The 21,740-nt window shown below is 37.3% G+C and overlaps 1 protein-coding gene across 1 annotated transcript in view; it reads right to left on the bottom strand.

Moving 5' to 3' along the window:
• The window catches only part of LOC311436130 (uncharacterized protein), a gene marked incomplete at its 5' end in the record, with an annotated part of 364,735 nt that overhangs the window by 194,277 nt on the left and 148,718 nt on the right, over window positions 1-21,740 (bottom strand). The window contains one exon of the mRNA XM_084517972.1: window positions 16,081-16,200. Coding sequence (XP_084374098.1) covers window positions 16,081-16,200 — 120 coding nt within the window. The remainder of the gene's footprint in view (window positions 1-16,080; window positions 16,201-21,740) is intronic.

The raw sequence follows: 21,740 nt of genomic DNA, 5'->3' as shown, positions 1-21,740 counted from the left end.
TTGCCAGTGTTGCAATTTTTACAATATATATATGTATGTATATATTTAGTGGATTATAACACACACAGAACTTGCATGCATATTAAATACAGAAAATACAAAATTAGAGATGTGAGATTTCTTTCTATATGGTTAGTATTCACTCACAGAAATGTTGGGAGAATAAAATGTAAGAAAATGAAAATGGTAATGGAGAGAACAAAAATGTCAAGGCCATTCTGCCATTCTGCATTTTCCAAAATGTGTATTCCTATGAATTTCACAGGGCTGTTTTTTTAATGATGTAGATTACTTTTTCATGAATCATTCAAAAACTGGCTTTTGAAGAAGAGGACATGCATATTTTAATGCATACAATGAACTGTATATTATATTAGAAGAGTAAACTCATTTTTACTCTCTGCCAATGTTAAGAAGGGGAAATCCAGGTGACTAATTATATTAACAAGGAAAATGGAAAACAAAACAGTGACAACATAAAATGTGGTCGGGAATTTATTTCAGTAAGATCTCACTTCTGCAGATTTCATTATCTGTTATTCTCTATTAATGTAAATGCTTCAATCAGAGAAAATGAGACTACTTCTGCAAATAAGAGCGGGATACATTACATATGTCCAATTTTCAACAGACTGGATGTTTGACAGAAGTGTGTTTTTATCAATAATTATTTTGTTTCATGAAATGTAACAATGGGCTGTGGCATATTATGGCTTTAGATTTTCTTTGTAAGAACAGTGTAGATAATATTCTGATATAGCTGATTTTTAACTTCTCTGAAATGAAATAGCTTTGATTGCCTCAAACACTTCATTTCTGTTCAAACTCCCTTTGAAAACTTTCTTATTCTGCTGCTAGAAACAAAATTGTAGTATATTACAAAAACAAAACCCTCCCTCTTCCTTTTAACATGATACTTTCAGAAACTCTTGTTTGTAGAAGGGCAGAATTTAATGTAAAAAGCTACTTTCCAACATTAAATGTGATGGTTATAGTCCATTTTTTAATTACATAGATTTTCTAACATAAAACAATGAACTTGCTTGCAAATACCTTCAGAAACAAAAGCCTTGTATGTTTAGTATGTAAAAGCCCTGTATGTACATCTAAAAGATACTATCAAAGTATAGTGTCTGAAAGCCATCACAGGATCACTTCAGATTTTTTTGTTTTCTTATATTTTGGAAACGTGACATTTTGAAAGCAGTGGCAGTGAATGAACTGTCACACATTTCACCATGAAATGAGTGCAGTGATTGCACTCGGAAAGTATTTTTTCCTTCCTTTTTTTTTTTTAAAAAAAAAAAAAAAGTGAAGCTAGTTATTTAAAGACCCCTGTAAAAATCAAAGTTAGGAAGTTAAGTGCAGTGCTTACCTCTTTTTCTAGTCATGACTGGGAACTGGCCATCCATATTTCAAACAGGTAGGAGAGATGTTAAAGGAACACAGGAAAGTGACGATTTCTTTTTAAATGGTTCTATTCTTTTATGTTATACATTATACATCAGAGTGATATTTGAAAGCAGATTTATTACACTCCCTAGCAGAATGCTTTGTACATTTATAATGCAAAGCTTTTATCTAAAATTCAGAGCATTATTTTAGAAAGAATGTGTATCATATCTATGAGACAAGTTCTACGCCCACTGAGAAGTGTCCAAAGGACTTGCAATTACGTGGTGAAATTGGTGGTCAAGAGAAAGCTGAAAATAAAAAGAAATCTGTGTACTTTGCTTAGTGCAGTTGTTTTTTTGGGTCTTACTCTTAGATCCACACCTAACTTTTTCATCTGCCATACATAATTTGATGAAGTAAAACTAATTTATATTTTACGTAAATATTAAGCCTATTAGAATTTGTGGAAATATCCTAGACACAGTAAAACTGTCTTAAAGGAAGAAATCTTTAAGCTCTTTTTGTCTGAAATTATTTCTCAACCATGCCCTTAGCACACTGTCAATTGCTATTGTAAGAAAGAGGTCTATCTACGACAGGAGATTGAGCTGCTTTTTAATACTGTATTGACAACTAATGGATTGAATTTTTGGAAATTAAAGCATTTGGAGAATCAATTTCCACTGACATTTAAAATAGCAGGAACTTTGACTCTGCGTGGCTTTGAAAATTTAATCTAATCTGCCCACCCTCTTACCTGTATTTTCAAACACAGCTAATCACTCCATGGTTTCTGTTTTAGGTGTTCATCCAACAATTTTGAGTCATGTTTCAAAAACAGATTTTTTGCATCTGACCCCTTCTTTCTGTGCCCATTATCATTGCTAAAAACATCACTCAAAAGTTCACTGGCTTAGGACTACGAAAACCTTTTAAGGGTTTGTTTTCTAGCATTTCAGTGTTGGGAATTCATCAGTGAACACAGAAAGGTGTAATGAGTTCTCAGAGTTCTTTGGCAGCTCATCTATTTGCAAAGGAACAATGTGATAATGATGGAGTGACCCTGCTATGTAAAATACGCATGATAATGAGGTTAAAAATACATGTTTTAATTATGTGTTTAAATATATATAGTATGTATATTTAATATCTTAATATATATGTATTTTATTGTGTTTATTATGTGATTATACTTAGTCATGTTTAATATGATAATATTGGGAAAAAAATCTTGCATGTTAGTGGATAAGTCTAAAATTTGCTTTGAATATTTCTTGAGACAAAGTAAAAATGGTATTCAAACTATTTTTTCCATTAAACACATTTAAATAATAGTCAACTTTCTCTTTGTATACTGTATTACCACTTGAAACTTTTTTAGAAAGGCATCTCTGTCCACAAACAAAGCCAGTATGTTGGTGTCAAAGTCAAACGCAGTGATCCTAATCTGCATGTTAGGTTTTATTAGTGGAACAAAAAAATAATAAATATTTCATTGTAGCAATGATTTTAATGGGACTATTTGTGAAATCGCAACACACACTACTAGTTATATAAATACCATACTTTGGATTCCCTGGCTGACCATCTTCTATACCTCTGTCTGTGATAAGCTCTCCTCTGTCTAAGTAGCACAGGATAGAAATATATTCCTTTTTTTCCTGTCTCTCTGAGGCCAGCTGTCTCCTGTCAGACCATACTGAGTAAACAGACGGGGGAATGTCCTCTTTGGAAATACTTCTAAGAGACTATCACAGCTCCTGTTTTAGATTAGGTTTTGAATCTCTCATTAGCTGTGGAATGGTATCAGCAGTTGGAGAGTTTATCGTATGTGCCATATGGCATAAAAACTTAGTCAAATTTGAAAAGCTGAGGAGTTTTTTCTTAAATGTTACCAGTGTCCACAAGGTGGACTGAGGTGTTGAAAGAGCTGGTAAGAACCCAAGTCTATCAACGTGATGTCTGTAACAAGAGCAGATACCTGTAGGTGCCCCATTTCTTCTGCAGAGACAGACATAACAAGCTTAAACAACTGAAACTTTACGCCAGACAATTTTGTATCAAAAATACAATGAAGTGCTTTACCACTGGGTGCAATTAACCATTACAAAAAAGTAACTAGAGCTGTAATAATTCCTTATTACAAGGCTTTACTAGGAAACATCAGTGCCTTTCTGAATGAAGTGTTCTAACCCAAACATCCTTTACCTCGATGGCTCTGTTGCCTCTCTACTGCAAAAGGGATGACCAGGATGCACATAGCAAGTTCAGAACAAAAGGCAGATGTAAGCTTCCTTACCACCTCCAGTGATAATCGTGTTTTGGTTTCCTTCCTATTTAGACATGTTTTTCATTATTCAAGTGGAAATGATATTTTCATTTTATTTTATGTAGATAGATTATTTACATGTTTCAATATTATGGACATTAATTCCATACTTACTAGTATATCTCTTACACTTAATGTTGTACTTTGGACATAAAGTAGTGTCCATGTACTAATGAAATACTGGAACTGTTCTTCTTTGCTTACTTCAAAAAGAAAATTAAGTGGACAGGTGTAATGCATTCAATGACATGTCAGACCCAAAGCCAATTTCCCATTGGTAGTGCACAGGATGCTCCTTAAGGGAATGAAATGAATTTCTACTTTTTGTCATTATACCTGCTCATGTAATATGTGTCACTTCATCCTTATAGGAGTGCATTTATGTATTTCATAAAGTTTCATACTTGAATGGAAAGTTTCAGAACTATCAGGGGTATGGTTCACAGATGGTTCAAACTCCATAGATAATTCAATGTCTGCTTAGCTCTAAAGTAGATGGAAGACCTGGTAATTAATGTCCTGAGAGATTTGAAAAGGCTTGTGCACACATTTGTAGATACACTAGTATTTGCTGTCAGTGTTCAAACATTTTCAGTAAACTGAACTGTGATTTGGAGCATATGGTTCTCGTTCCCTAATTGGTAATCAGTCCCACTGAGGGCAAGATCCACACACTGGCAAGCAGTAAGGGCTAGCGAGTTAAAGTATTGATTAAGGATTATAGCTGAGATGTTATATGCTGAAGTGAGCATGAATGGGTCTGCAAATCTGTTGCTTAGTCCTTACTTCAAAAATGTCAAGAGAGAGATTTATAAATTTAAAAAGCAAAATAATGTTTCTGTTTGTTTGTTTGTTTGTTGTTTTTTTTTTTTTTCATAAAAGAAATGTGAGTTTCAGTCTAATGGGATGATTTTTCAATATTTATGTAAACAACACAACCACTTACAATTTAAAACTTCTAAAAAGTGAAAATGGCACAGATAAAATCAGTCAAAACCACTCAGTTTGATTTTAGTAGTTACTGATACGTGCTGTGTGTTTATCTATAGAGGAGTTCATCACTGCCAGTGCAGAATAAAGGGGTTTTATTTCAGCCCCTTCCCGACTCCCCCACATCAGACACCGTCTTTTTCAGTTTTCACAGTTATTAGTGATATAACTATGGAAATTCAGAACAATAATTTCCATAACTCACATTTTCCAAAAAAATAATGGCAAAGATATCACAAAGCATGGCAAGCCTTACGCAGCAACTGTTGTAAACAGAAACACAACTAATGGCAGTCAGACAGAAATCAGGGGATATGGAGCATGTCCTTTTATAACCATGGTTTGAAATCTCCCAATATGACAGAAGGCATTTTTTACAGACAAATGATCAGTGCCTTCCAGGGTGTTCTGCACAATCCAGTTGTGGTGGCAAAATTGTCTACAGAGCAGCCCTGAATAGAACTAATAGAGGAAATGCTTGGAACACTTTGCTGAACAGAAAAGGGAAAATCTTCCTGCAAAAAATGCACTCTTTCACCCCTTGACACACACACATCATGGTCTTCTCCCATGAAGGTCAGGTCTGCGACTGGCAAATTCTGTAACATTACAATGTGAAAGCCCTTTTGTGGTGCTGTAAGCTTGCTGTAGGACATGGGACCACATTCATGGAGAACACTTTGGGTCCATGTTGGGTCCCCAAACTTCCCACTTATCTTTAAAGAAAATTAGTAACTTAATCTCCATGTTACTAATACATTACCAGAAGTTACTAGTCACTACCACACAGGTCCAATCACAGGTTTTCCTTTTACACTATATCAAGTCAGTAACAATAGTTCAGCTTTTAATATCATATGAAATGTCTCCTCTATCATTTCAGTTATTTTTCCTGTCGTAAAAGTAGATGGAAATCATTTGTGCTGTGATTACAAGCTATTTCTTTATCTATGACTTTTCTCATCATAATATATGAAAGTGGCAAATACAATCTATAAGTAATAAGTGTGGTATGAAATTTCACAAGGTCCTTATCATTCTGTGTCATTATTCTTGTCTTTGTTTCTCTCTCTCCCTTTATTATAGGAATATTTTTTATTTAGACTGTGGGTTTTTTTCTTTGCTTTTTCTTATTCTCTTTCATGTCTGAAAGTATTCTGCTGTCTAAAATGAAAAATAGTTTGTGGTCTCTTCAAAATGTTGATTTATATTCAAACTTACTGATTTCTTTAATGTTTATCTCCCTCTTTGTTTTTTAGTTATTGTAATGCTGGAAACTTAAGCTGCATATACGTACTTTTAGAATTGATTTAACTGAGCAGAGCATACCCTGATCTGTACCCTGAAATGCAGTAAATTTTGGGCTAATGACATTTCAAATCATGTCTCTATTTCTGACCTTAGGGGACAACACTTGTCTGTGCTTCCCAAAATACAAAGATCCATCTGTATTTCCAGGTGTATCTGTTCAACTGGCAGGTAATTGCACATTTTTAGAAGTGATGTTTCATTTTGCTTTACTTTTTCTTGAAAATAAATCTCCTTAAAATTCTCCATGAGGGAAAAATCTGAGGAAGCTTGGCTGGTTGGCAGCCATGGAAGCTGTGGGCATTGTGGGAATTAAGGGCAATCTGATTTCCTTTGTCTGTAGATACTAGAAGCTTCAGGCTCAAAACAAGAGAAGAAAGGAAGAGAAAAAGAGAGAAAGAAAGAAATAGGCAGGCATGGAGGAAAGGTGAGAAGGAGAAAGAAAGGCAACTTTAAAGTATAGGAAGTTCCTGGTGAAGGCTCCTTCTTGGCCTACCAGACTTTCTGTGAAGATGGCAAATAAAATTAGGAAATCAGTAACTTGTATCGCAGTCCTTCAAGCAAGCAGCCACAAGCCTGCAGCAGGTACACCAGTGAAAAATAAGCAAACTTCAGATAGAAGCCTGTATAACATAATTCCCCTTGCATACCAACAAGTATCCCTTAGGTTTGAGTGACTACTCCCTGAGATTCTTTTCATACATTTCAGAAATAGCAATAGTTTTCCAATAATTTGTGAATAAAAATGAACTGATAACATGAGCTAGCATAATCACAGAATCACAGAATCACAGAATTTTCTAGGTTGGAAGAGACCTCAAGGTCATCGAGTCCAACCTCCAACCTAACGCTAACAGCCCTCCACTAAACCATATCCCTAAGCTTTACATCTAAGCGTCTTTTGAAGACTTCCAGGGATGGTGACTCCACCACTTCCCTGGGCAGCCTGTTCCAATGCCTCACAACCCTTTCTGTAAAGAAGTTCTTCCTAACATCTAACCTAAAACTCCCCTGGCTCAACTTAAGCCCATTCCCCCTCGTCCTGTCACCAGGCACGTGGGAGAACAGGCCAACCCCCACCTCGCTACAGCCTCCCTTGAGGTACCTAAAAAGAGCGATAAGGTCACCCCTGAGCCTCCTCTTCTCCAGGCTGAACAAGCCCAGCTCCCTCAGCCGCTCCTCGTAGGACTTGTTCTCCAGGCCCCTCACCAGCTTCGTCGCCCTTCTCTGCACCCGCTCAAGCACCTCGATGTCCTTCTTGTAGCGAGGGGCCCAAAACTGAACACAGTACTCAAGGTGCGGCCTCACCAGAGCTGAGTACAGGGGGACGATCACCTCCCTAGCCCTGCTGGTCACGCTGTTCCTAATACAAGCCAGGATGCCGTTGGCCTTCTTGGCCACCTGAGCACACTGCTGGCTCATATTCAGCCGACTGTCCACCATCACTCCCAGGTCCTTCTCTGCCTGGCAGCTTTAAAGGTAACAGTATTAAAACACTAGAGCAATCTAGAACCTGAATGGCTCAATAAGACTTTCTTGTTCACAAGTCAGGCATTTCTAAAATGCAGTAAATTTGGTGGGGTCAAAGATCCTAGCAATCTGCATGGAACCAGTATGAGGAATGCAGGAGCAAATCATACAAAAATGGATAAACACATAGTTAAACTAAGGACTCTGAGAAACACACATAGTTGTGTGTTTCCTTATGAGAAGTAGGACCACATGAAGGCTTGAGATTTCACTTCATAGTACTCTTTCAGGCATTTCTTTGAACCACTAAGAAATACATGAAGAAATGCAAGAGCAGCTGGATCAAAGTAATAATGGCTACTGATTCAGAACAGTAAACAGAACCAGGAAAAAAAGACAAAAAACATTTGGCATGCCTGTTTAGTGTTTATGCAGTGGAAAGTAACATGAAGGTAAAGAGAGAAATGCTTGGCTTCTGAATAGTGGATTGATGTGTCGTAGGCACATCTACAAACGGGTGGCACAAAATGTGTTTTTCCTTGTGCTAAGATACCAGGATATATCTGTGTTAAAGAGGAGAGGGAAAATTTCTGATGATCTTTGATTAACTTTCAAACAGAATAAAAAATGTTTCAGGGGGAAGAGTAGTCTGCACAGAAAGTTCATCACTACGCCTGTTGCAATGATCATGAGCTGGCTGAGCTGCCTAATAGTGATGACTATTAAGGAAAATACGGCTTAGTACAGATCTGAAACTACTTGCCTTTTATTTGAGAACAGCAGTATTCATCACATGTGACTGAAGATATCCTGTGTTATATATCCAGCACAAAAGCATCCACTGTTTGTGATGGGTTTTGACATACTAAGCCAGATAAGCCATGCAATGATTTAACAAACTGTCCTGTATTTGAGGATTTGTGGGTACCAGCCCAGCTACACTGTACATCTAGTGAATACTGAAACAGTCAGTGGACTAAATCCTGAATGTGTAGATATGCATATACATAATTAAACATAGTGACATTTATATTTACCTATGTGTGATACTTATACTGCTGGACAAAATGTTTCCACAGGGAGCACATCCAAGTTTATATTATCAATGTGAAAACTATGTATCAGATGTCAGAAAAAAAATGCTATGTGACAATAGATTAGATAGAATTCAGGAGAACTAAAGATTATTTATTTATTTATTTATTTATTTATTGCTAATATGAGGATATGGCTGCACTTTAAAAGACTTTGGCTTAGCCTTTTCAATACATGAAATAAGTCATATTACAAACCTATAAACCAATATGTCAGTCAATATACAGAAAGAAAACACAGATTTCATGCTTAGAGATAAAAAGAAACACAGAATGTCGACTTGGAAAACTACTGAACACTTCACCACTCCCCTTACTTTTAATCACTGTAGCAAATCATTACTTTAATCTGGAAAGAATTATGCTGAGAAAACTCACTGGAGAACAGCCATCCAGAAATGGAAGACACATTTTTTTCAGTTCATGGTGTGGGGGGCCAGGCCACAACACACTTTAGTACAACTTCAAATATTAACCAGTAACCTAAGGCATGATCTCTCACCTGCCCCAAAACAAAAGAAATGGAGAAAGCCTGGGAGCCAAGTACAAGGAAAATGGATGCTCTCTGTACAGTGCTGAATCACATCCTCGGGTAGTAAGAAATAGCTGGCATGGGAACTGTGGTGCTTACACCTGCAGAAGAATCAAATAGCTGCTTTCTGTGAGGAAATGTGCACCAAAAGAAACTTACAGAATGATATCAAGGAAACACGACAGTTAGGACAACACTGAGTCAGCAAGGCAGACCACTACAGAAGAGGAATAAATGTTTTTTTGCCTCAGTCATTTGAAAAGATGTAAAATCTCTGGCATGTTCAGGTTTGTTTTTCCTTCCTAGTGGTAAGGGCTTTCTGCTGATGAGATGGATGGAAGAGAACAAAATAAGCCTCCTATTTTCCATGACCTCAAACTGCAAATCCTTGTTCTTCAGACATTCCTCATGTCTGGATATCAGCCTCAACAAAGGCTCTTCCTCTGTCTGCCTTGATTTTGGGACAGTGTTTGAAAATGGCCTTGGTGTAGCCCTTAATTATAAATAAATAAATAAATAGATAAATAAATAGATAAATAAATAAATAAATAAATAAAATCTTCTCAGCAGTGTAGTGGCCCTGTCAACCTTTCAAGTTATACAGTGCAAAATGTCATAGCTTAGAAAATGTTAACGCTCTTTTCATATGGGCTCTTTTCAACGCCCTTTCCTGATCAACTAAATTTAAAAATAAGTTGGAAACAAAGCCAGAAATGTGTCTTAAATAAGTTGCTTGATAATGAAAAACAAGAGGTCTTATCACTCTTTTTTGGCTTAACTTCCTAGGAAGGAAAAAGAAGGAACAAGTTTACTAAAAATGGTGCTGAGAAAGAGTTAACACCAATTTGAGGATGCTGAGTGCTTGGAGTAGTATTATCAAATAATTCTCAGGTATGATGACTGATAAAGAAATTCAGATCTGATATACTGCTGTTTTCTTCTCTTTTCCGTGTTCATATCACATGGCAAAATGTAACTTTCTAAGACATAAAACCCTACCTTTTTCTGAGTATCGACAAATTTCTCTGTTCCTTCCATAGTTTAGGCTGTATGCATTCCCACACAGGAAATACTGTAAAAACATTAATAATCACATTGCTGACAATACACAAAAATATAATTGTTATTCCACTTGATCACATGAGTAAACATGAAGACAAATTGTATAAATGAAATATACAGCCGTTTGGCTGAAGATTTCATTGCTGATAGTTTTGTTGGTACTGTAAGTATATCTTTATCACACCAGACAAAACCTTAAGATCTCTAAGCTGAGAGAGCTAGTAAAATTGTATAAACCATATAAGAACGGATAGCATGAATAACCATCTTGACTGTAGTAGAGCAGTGGGATTTTGAAAATGAAACAAGGCAGTTTGCATTATTACAGGCAGTATTTGGCTGTTCATAGAAGCTTTAGCTCTAGACCTTAGAAGAAAACTACATTCCCTTTGTCTGAACAGTAGAGATACTTGTGTTTTAACCAAGTATTTTAAATGTCGGTCATCTTAATATGAAATACCCTTTCTCCTCAGCTACTTTCCTGGTTTTAGAATCTGTCTTTCCTCCTCCTCCTGCTTCTAAGGGGTGCCTTCCAGTTACATAAAATAAAAACAGATTTTTTGGATCTTGTCTGTTTCCCCCCATAAGATTTACCCTTTGTCTCTCAAGCTCTGTGACTGTTTGGGGAATAGCAGGTAAACATATCAGAATTCAGTGCAGGAAGAATTTTCAGTTAAAAAAATTCTTATATTTTTGGTGTGTTGCTAAATCACAGAATCACAGAATTTTCTAGGTTGGAAGAGACCTCAAGGTCATCGAGTCCAACCTCCAACCTAACGCTAACAGCCCTCCACTAAACCATATCCCTAAGCTCTACATCTAAACGTCTTTTGAAGACTTCCAAGGATGGTGACTCCACCACTTCCCTGGGCAGCCTGTTCCAGTGCCTCACAACCCTTTCAGTGAAGAAGTTCTTCCTAACATCTAGCCTAAAACTCCCCTGGCTCAACTTAAACCCATTCCCCCTCGTCCTGTCACCAGGCACGTGGGAGAACAGGCCAACCCCCACCTCGCTACAGCCTCCCTTGAGGTACCTAAAAAGAGCGATAAGGTCGCCCCTGAGCCTCCTCTTCTCCAGGCTGAACAAGCCCAGCTCCCTCAGCTGCTCCTCGTAGGACTTGTTCTCCAGGCCCCTCACCAGCTTCGTCGCCCTTCTCTGCACCCGCTCAAGCACCTCGATGTCCTTCTTGTAGCGAGGGGCCCAAAACTGAACACAGTACTCAAGGTGCGGCCTCACCAGAGCTGAGTACAGGGGGACGATCACCTCCCTAGCCCTGCTGGTCACGCTGTTCCTAATACAAGCCAGGATGCCGTTGGCCTTCTTGGCCACCTGAGCACACTGCTGGCTCATATTCAGCCGACTGTCCACCATCACTCCCAGGTCCTTCTCTGCCTGGCAGCTTTCCAACCATTCCTCTCCCAGCCTGTAGCTCTGCTTGGGGTTATTGCTCCCCAGGTGCAGGACCCGGCACTTGGCCTTGTTAAACTTCATGCAGTTGACCTCAGCCCATCGGTGCAGCCTATCCAGATCCTCCTGCAGAGCTTTCCTACCCTCAAGCAGATCGACACACGCACCTAACTTGGTGTCATCTGCGAACTTACTGAGGGTGCACTCGATGCCCTCGTCCAGATCATCCAAATCATGACAAAAAGTCTAAAGGCAGATAGTAACATATGTCATTGTATTCTGGACAGTACCACTAGAGGTTAAAGGTAACCAATTAGTAGGGGTTAAAGGTAATGGACAGTCCATGTAACAAAATGCAGTAATTATTACAGTACTCTCACATCCATGTTTTTTTTTTTGTTTGTTTGTTTGTTTGTTTGTTTTGTTGTTTTTTTTTTCTTTTTCCTTTTAACTTTATGTAAATAAAATGGCAAACAGGCACAGATTTCAGAAATGTGAATTTTCCTGAGATTCATTCCACAGAAAATTTAAATACAAGAGATTAAATAGAAAGTCTTGTCAAGTGAGACCCTGTGAAACTGAGTTCCAATCACTGAGCAATGTCTGATGGAATTGCTAATTAGATCACATATTTCTCTTTAGCTGTAGAACAAGGAATCACCCCAGTGATTCCACTTGTCATCTGCGGAACAAGTTTCCAATCTCTTCTGTAACTGGGTAGTATGGTATGAGGTACAAATTCCTACTGATGCTGAACAGAAACAGTTATGTATTTATAAGCTAATATATGTCTAGGGAAAAAAAGCCTCCAGCTTTTATTTTTCCAGTATTTATCGTCCATTCAAAAACAGATGGTAGGAGGTAAGCCAGGTTATCTCAGACTTCTTGTGATGGGTTCAGTGGCAGAGACCCAAATAGCCTCGTATGCAGCAGACTACCTATCCCACTGGCAGCCAGTTTTTTCCACTCAACTCCTTTTTGCTCCTTGGAGCCAATCCAGCCCAGTTCAGCTCTTTTGTAGGAACTGAGGAACCAGTATTGATTTCCCATTTAAACCAATCTTGCGTAAGCCCACCACTGCCTCCCTTGCTATGAATAGGGGGAGCACTGGAGGAAACCAGCTGCAGCGTTTTCAACGCAAAATTGCTTCTTTGCGCCAGACGTGAGCTGAGTTGCAAATTAGAAAAATAAAAAGCAAAAATGGCAGTGTAGATAGGCTTTCTTTTCAAGTCTGATACACATTCAGCACTGCCTTCCTAGAGAGGATTCTCGGTAAACAGGGAGTTTGCTTGTTAGAGCGAGAGGAGATTCTTATTATAGGTGTCAGCACAGTTGTCAGCCAAGATAACAAATCTTTGTACCAAAGTGGCCTTAGAATGGTGAGGCAATGAGGGCTTTCTTAAAAAAAATAAAAATAAAATCAAAATTGTGCAGTGCATTTTTTATGAAAGTATGAAAATCTGTTGTAAGTGACTTTACAGAGTGTTTATAGATTTAAACTGAAGACTGCAGTGATATATGAGGAGTCTCAGTCTTTGTGCCATGGAAGTTACGCTGCTGGATTCTGAGTGTTCAGCAGGCATCCATTGCTATCAAAGAGAAAGATACCTTCTAAACAGGTATTTCTAGGGAGCAGCAGTGAAGATTTCCCATGTACTTCAAAAGAAAAGTTAATGCTAATAACATTGACACAAACTTTCCAAAGTTGGTTGGTAGTGTTTCAGATACCTAGGATGTGATTGGAGAGAATGTGGACATAGTTAAGTAAAAAATTGGAAATACATGCTGAGGGATAACACTGCAATTAAATAAATCTTGAATTGCAGACTGAAAGACAAAGACAGACATTTTGACCCCTACACAATAACTAGTGAGGGGAAAAAACAGGAATATTAACCTGAAAACCAAACTTTGGAGACCTCACACAAAATGGTTTAGCGTCTCTCTGACCTAATTTCCTCACTCTCTGTTCTTAGATGTTCACAGGTTCTAAAACTGGAATCTATATCTGGAGTATGGTAGGGACAAATTGTAGGAAGCTCTTGCGTGGCAACAGGATCCCTCATTCTAGCATATCTCTGCAAAACACTTATAGTAACTGTCCCCAGGCACTGGCAAGTTTAGACACTACTTGTTCCTCATTTCAGCGAGAATCAAGCCACCCAAACCAGGTCACGACTGTGCTCATGTCCCACATAGACACCATCGGTGCATTTAGTCAAAATCCACTGCTACTGACTGTGATTAAGAAAGACTGGAAGAACAATTTGCTCCAGCCCAAAGGATGGAGCAATTTCAAACTCTACCACACGTATGCAGGAAACCAGAAACAATGGCAGCTTCCTGATCGCGGCCTCCCCACTGCTCATTCTCAGGCTTCATGCAGCCTAAGAAAGACCTAAGCAACTGCTACACAGTTTTTAACTAAAATGGAGAAAAGACTGGTACTTTTTTTTTTTTACTTTTTTTTTTTTTCTGTTGCAAATACATGGAGCAATTGGACAAAATGGAGTCCATTAGGATATTATGAAGCTTAGCTGTCAGCAGCTATATTTTTGGGTTATATGTTCTTTGTCAGAGAACTTTATGCAAGAAGATTTCCCAAGAGAATGAAACTGAGAGTTAGGTGGATTATTTTCATGTAGGGGAATCAATAGCCTGAGTTTCCTTGGTGAGTGGTCAGAAGAGCCAAATATTTGTAATTCTCAATTCTCAGGTATCCCCACCAGGGAATAATTAGCAGTCTAAGCTGCTAGTTTGATTGATGAGGCTGCCGAGTGATTATTTCTCCAATTTTCCCTGACTTCAATTCTCATAGACTGGGGTCAGTGAAGAGAGGTTCATTTGGGGTTTTCAGACACTGCTGTTCTGATTCTTTCTCGAGCATACCTTCATTAATATCTTTTATTTGTACTTTTAAAGAGTGAAATTGGAGGCACTGCCAAGAAGGTAAGAGACTTTAGAGGGATTTTTGTGGCAGTTTTCCTGAATTTGTGGCATCTGGTAGAGATTAGACAAAATGACAGAACAGGTTCTACCGAGCAGAAAAGAAGAGCCTGAGGAGGAGGCAGCAGAAATATTAGGAGGGAGTGAGAAAGTTGTGGAAGGAGAGATGAACATCAGAGCTTTATTTGAGTTGTAGTGCCCAGTGAGAGAGAGGAATAGGAACAAATGTCAACAGGAACAAACCAACCTTTTGCTTTTTAATGTAGTCATAAAAACTTACATGTGAATAAGGAATATTAAAAATGTGCCTCAGATACAAAATGTCATTCACGTCTACTGAAAAAAAAAAAAAAAAGAGAGAGAGAAAAAAAAAGAAAAGACTGTTGCCTAAGGCTATGCTAATTCTTTAATGTGATGGCATTCCTGTTAGGAGAGCTCTGTAAGCTTTCCAGGCTGCCAAGCATGCTTGGCGCCCATGTCTTCAAGCGCTATTCCTGCAAGGCTCTTGAGTACATTTTCATTTTAATGGGTTCTTAAGTCAAGCATCTCTAGCAAAGTTGCCCTCCTAAAAAAATGAGTGAGAGCTCATGCAAAGAACAATGACATACTTTAATATTTACTGCACTAAAAATAGTTTTTAAAAACAACACAAGGTATACAGAATGTTCTCCTTGTTCAAAAATGGCCAGTTCTAACAGTATTTGATGGATGCAGTGGGCTCTAGTAAGTACAGTTAATATATTCTCTCTATATATTCCTTCAGTACTAAAGAGCAAATTGCTTAATATGTAATCTTGAGTAAATGTTTCCCCAGTTACATTCACTTTCTCTTTTTGATATGCTTTATTCCTGCCTGAGTATTTTTCTCCTTTTAATATTCTCAGCAGGCTGGATTTATGAGCCTATGAAAGCAAAGAATGGGAAGCATCTTCTCCTGAAGCCAGCTGCACTGGTGAACTTATTGAATAGCTGACTGAGTACTGAATGATAATCATACAAAGAGAAGAGCAAGAAAAACAATAGGAGACAAAATCACCTTCATTTTCAAAAAATAAAAAATAAAAAAGTAAAAAATAAAAGGACCAACAACGCTCAAAAAGAGATAGAGAGAGAAGGGAAGAGAAACGTAAAGGGTGAACCCATAGTTTGTTTCATTTTTCATTCTAACATCATTTCAACCACAAAGAATGACAGTATAAATGATCAAACAACTGTTTGCTAATGCATTATAGATAGTCATACACAATATGGCAGCTTTATACTTGTATATTTACCCACCATGAATACAAAATATACTAAGAGTGACAGGTAATGTAGCCAAAGCTTCTACTCTCTGTAAGCATCTGTGTACTATGAATTATAAATGAGAGTCTTGTGTCCAAAGGTAGCAAGTAATGTAGATAATGCCATCTGAGTAAATGAATAAATGTGAAACAGATGCTTTTTGCATTCAGGGCACACAGGTACAGCCAGGAAGCCACCAGTACAGATTATGGATGCTGGTGAAACAGCTGCTGTCTGCATCTAGTGCCAGGTGCGGTCCTACCTGGACTGTGTTGAGCCAGTAAGAAAGGTCCTTGTCTTATTAGTTTTTGACAGGTTTCCAGAAGGATGAGGTATCCTTTTGTGTAGGTTCCTTCGGTGCTTGGATTTCATTGTGGCTTTCCTGAAAAATCACATCAGCATCCTTATTAGTACATAGCCCTTTGTAAGAGGTAGAGAAACTGCCTGAAAGGAACATTTTTTAAGAGTCATAAAATACTTCTTTGCTTTTTATGCAATTCCCTTCTGCTTTGCTAATATTTTTTATCTGAACAAATATTTTGCCTCAAGATGAGATTACACAGCCTAAAAAATTACTGCTAGAAACATATTAATAACTTTTATATGACTTTTTATACATGTGAATTTGCTCATCTTGTAAGAAAAGAGACACGAGCTTGGACTCTGGTTAGGCAACTGGAGGTCTTCTGCTGTCAGCATGGACTGCCACCTTGATACATAAAAGGTACGTTGGACTCCCCAGGTAAAGCACTAAGCCCAATAGTACCAACAGATAGTTTTTACTCATGAGATACAGCTACTGCTATTATTTGAGGTTCAAATAAGCTCATAATACAATTTGGTTTTATATTACTCTTCCAACTCTTTTCTGTCTGTCTAATACTAGATTTGCCCTGTGTACATTTCCACATTTGCTGAAGAAAAGCTTCTGTCCTTTTCACTTCTGTCCTTTTTCACTTTGCTGGGGTGTGCAAAAGTAAGACACATACAATCCAAGCAATAAGGGCAGCCAAACTCTTCATGGTCTCTTAAATGACGCTTTATTGCCATGATTACATTACAACATTTTTTTAACCTAGTAAAGAGAGCAACCCCTTATAATTTCCCAGTTTTGACTTACAAAGCAAGGAAATGTCAAACTATACAACTATGAAAATCTGTAATACTGCTTTCTAAACTTAATCAGAATTAGTGAAATTAAACCACAGAAAAGCCACTAATCCACAGATGGTTTGTTCCTATTTTTCTCCATGTCTTTTCTTTTCTTGTAGTAAGGTTCCCTTGCATTTCTGTGAGCAGAAAAGTTGAGGAGGGAAAGAAAAAACAAACAAACAAACAAACAAACAAACACAGAGAGAGAATGTGTAGGCTTTTAAGAACTTTGAGAAGTAATTTGCAAAGTGATAGTTTCTGCTAATGAAGGCTGCTACCTTTGCCCAGGTCTCTCAATATGATAAAATTGTTTCAGATTGTTAATTACTGAATAATCAGATTCCCTTGAAAATGTAACTTGAGCTTTTACTGAAATATGATATTCCGCAATTATATCAGAGCTGTAGGATGGTCAAATCAACAATTACACAAACAAAACTCTTTCAGTCTTTTCTTTGGGATGAGACTCTATTATCTCCAAAGAATTAGAAAAGCTTCTATGATGCATAGCCAATATGGGACCATCCTCCCATTGGCCTCTATTATCCAAAAGTAAATGAGAAAACACTTCCATTATGCTTTGCAGTGATCCATGCCTTTCTTTTTTTTAAGTCAATAAACTATATCTTTCACTGCAGGACTTTGTGCATGTGTGCAAAAATGACCTTCCGCAGCTCGGTGCCAAGACATGTGCTGAGAGGTGGTACAGGAAATGTGAAAAGAGATGCCAACGGGTTTTTACTGCCAGGCACATACTGCCCTAAGGAAATAAAGCGAGGCCTGCAAAGCCCTCAAAAAAAGCCCTCAAAGCCCGGCAAAGCCCCTATTACTATATGTAATATTTTACTGGTCTTTGCATTGCAAGTCAGGAATCCCTTCCCAAATCAGTTTCCCCCAGTCAGTTTAATTAGAGTTGGTGCTCAAAGCACGGACAAATATTATGCAAACAAAGTCCTTTGAGTAGCTCTTGACCCATGTGGAAGCACAGTCCCCTCTATCCCATCATGGGTCTACAAATAGCCTGTTCAAAAACCTCCTTGAAAAGAACATAAAACCACATTGATTCATAGAAGAGAGGGCATCAGGGGGGCACCCAACTCTCTCCCTCTCTCTCTCTTTCAAAAGAAGGAAAAAAACATGACTTTAGAAAAAGTACTTTGAAACTGGTGAAATAATCTTCTAAATAAACCACCAGTGGGGAATACCCACAGCCACTGAGGGCAGCATGCTGTTCAGCATATCAACAAAAATACATTTGGCCTGAGGCAATGCTGAGGGCAAACATATCCCAGACGGACTGGAGAGGCCCAAATACCTTTAGAGATGAAAATTTAATTAGAGGAAATGTCACCGCAGTGAACAAAAGGATTGCTTTAGTGTTTTTTCATCATTGTTTACTACAAGTGAAGTATATTTTTAAGTGTTAGGACAGGCTAAGTACAGGGATGTTCTTAAGCACTAGAATTGAGATGAAGAGAAGGGATGTTGAAGGTCAGAGACAATCATCCACACTTGAGGACTGATCAAAAGCAGTAAATGATCAAATATTGACAGAGAACAATTTTTAATTGCTTCAGTGATGTCAAAAGGTGACAAAACGTGTGAAAAGGTGACAAAACATGTCACATAAAAGCCATTAAAGAAGAAAAACTGACCTCATACTATTGGTTTGTTTATTTTTATTGTGTTTTTCTTATTTGGTTTGGTTTGGTTTGGTTATTCTTGTGAGATCCTGAGCATGATTAGAAAGCTTGGGACTCTCAGAAATATACAGCTATCCCAGAAAGTTGGGATGGCTCACTGCCACTTTACCTCTTTGATAATCCACTGTATAATATTAATTCTGATTCTTGCACAAGTCAGGGGTGAAATTGCTGGAAAAGCAATATAGGAATTGCTGCAGTGCAGTCGCAAGGAACCAGCCCCCTTCTTAAATGAAAATATGTGAGTTCCAGCATGAGTTCCAAAAGCTGTCTGGGATAAATTCAGAGAAAATAAGACATAGCAAACATTACAGAAAGTCTGTCAAACTACAGTTATGTTCTGCATTTTGGGTTTTACATCTTTAAAATGCAGATTTTATATTTTCAGTATATGATTTTTTACATCTTTTTTTCCACTCAGCCCTCATTTTGTATTTTCTATGGAAATACTCTCCAGTTAGCAAAACAAGATAATCACCTGAATTGAAAGAATGCACAGCATGGTTTTCCCATCATCATATCAAAATAGTGCTAATACTGCACTATTTTTATTTGCTATTACATAACAGAAATTACATACTATTATATACTGCAAAAATAACAACTACAGAAATAGTAATTATATAAAATCTCTCTCACACAAAGGCCATACCAATTTTACTCTATTAATTTTCTTAATAAGATCAAGGAGACCTCCACCGATAGACAACTGTAGAATAGATTCGTTAAAATGGGCAACAATGTAAAAAAGAATGAAGAAAGCATTATGCAAGCAAAATCACATACAAATACAAATATATCAGGATGCTCCATTAGGCTTAACAGAAAAATTTGTTTTGAGATAAAAAAGCTCATTTGCCTATTTCCACTGTACTTTGGTTAATATAACTTCTTTTGCCATCCTGCTGTTGTGATACATGTTCTTGTGCATCAGATACAAATGTGTAGACGGATTCTTTTTTGTGCAGAAGATACTTGGGAACTTCAAGTCTGATGAAGATACCAGGGAACCTTTGCACTGATTTTAGTAGGGCTTGGATCAAGCCTCTGGAGTACCTTACTGACTTCCTAAGTTAACAGAGTAACATGTCCTAAAATCAGGGGATTGGTTTAGGTCTCTCTTGGTCCTACTGTTTGTTATTACCTTTTACATGCTTATATTCTGGCTCAAATAAACTCCCTAGATTTCAACTGACCTGAGGCAGTATGCTTTTGTTGGCAGTCAGAATTGGCTTTGTGTTCTCCTACATTGTCTTATTAGTCCTTCTTCTTTATTTTACCTGCCTTTTTTTTTTTTTTTTTTTTTTTTTTTTTTTTTTTTTTTTCCCCTTTTTAGCAGATTCAGTTCTATACAAAGTTTAAACCTAGGTACAGAAATTTGCTAGATTAATGCCAAAGGGCTTGCCCAAAGGCAGGCTCTAAATACGTTATTGTTTGAAACCTGTGACAGAAAGTCCAACCAGCCTCTGATTAGGCAACATGCCACATTAAGCAGATATTCATGAATCTTGGCAACCAAGTATGAGAAATCACTTTTCTTGCCATCCTTTCTCTGTTACAGATGGTTATCTGGAAAGCCATCCAAACAACAGAAATATACCATATGTAAAACAAAGCCTCCCTTTTTATTTTCAGGTTCACAGACTATCAGCTTAAGATTTTACAGTGTTTATTATTTTCATACTTCAAGATGAGCAAATATATCAATATCCAAATGCATCCAAATTATGGAACACTGAAGGAAACAATATTGTGCTTTGTGGGGATGTGATCATATTATTGATGGCTGTGGACTTCCTGATGAGCCACTCAAGATATGCACACTAAAAGGACAAATTTGTTATGTATCCACTTATCAATACCCATAAAATGGAAGTACTGTGGTCAGTAATGCCAGGTGGAAAACAGATAAATAGGTGTTAAAAGAAATACACTACCAAGGTAGATTAATGTTAGATTAAATTACAAAGATTCTGAAGAGATATTAAAGGCAGAGTTATGGAGCATACACTTCTAATTTACTATTTCAGTCTTAGCAAAATGCTGTTGATAAATCATGATAAATCCATCTTCATCTAAATAATAATTCTGAAGAGGAAACTAATTCTTGGTATGTAGCCTTCTTCCTCAGTTGGTTAACAACAGAGGAGATTGCCCACTAACTATGCACTGATGACAAACAAAGTCAGTAGAGTATGCAAGACAAGGTGCAAGACAAATAAACCTGTGTGGTCAGAGGTAGGTGACTCTCTACAGACACGGGAAACAAACATGGGTAGAAAATATGTGTGTATATTTCCACATTTAATGTCTCATTGCATTTCTTATTAGTGATTATTTTTGTGCACAACTCCTTTATGAAGTTATTTCCCCAGAAACTGGGCTAGAACAGAGGAAAACAAAAGCCTGAAAGGAAACCAAAAATTTGTAAGTAGGTAGAACTTTTTTTCTTTTTTCTTTTTTTTTTTTTTTTTTATTAGTAAGAAAAAGAATTCATAGATGCAAAACATTGCTATGCTATTTTTTTTTACATAACTGTGGAGCTGCTCTTGTTATTTTTTACAATATTTTGATGTCCTATGCACAGTATGAACCATCTTGTGATGCTTCTACTCACACTGAGCAGCACCTCACTCCAAAACATTTGATCAAAGGACATTAAGACAACAAATGGTGGAAAGCCACCACCTCACAACAAGACAGCATTGCAACACACAACTAAATTAGTGAAATAGCTCACATTTTATAGATAGTAGAAAAAAAAAGTGAAAGTCTGGTGACAATATTTTGAGAGGATGAGGAGGAATTTTATATTCCTTTATATTCCATAAAGGCCATATACTTTAAAAAAAAAAAAAAAAAAAAAAAAACTTTTTAAGTGCCAAAAACAGGATATATGAATGTATGAGAACTTTCAGCGTCTAAGTCCAAAACTTCACTCTGAAATAAACCCACTCACCATCTGCATAATTCTAAAGGTAATGAAGCTCACTAGGTGCTTTCATCTAAATTTTCCACTCTTTCACCAAGACCAAAATTCCTTCTATCCATTTATTTTAAAAAAGGA

Source organism: Aythya ferina (genome assembly GCF_964211825.1).
Source record: "Aythya ferina genome assembly, chromosome: 4".
NCBI classification, from domain to species: domain Eukaryota; kingdom Metazoa; phylum Chordata; class Aves; order Anseriformes; family Anatidae; genus Aythya; species Aythya ferina.
This window is presented reverse-complemented; position numbering and strand designations above follow the sequence as displayed.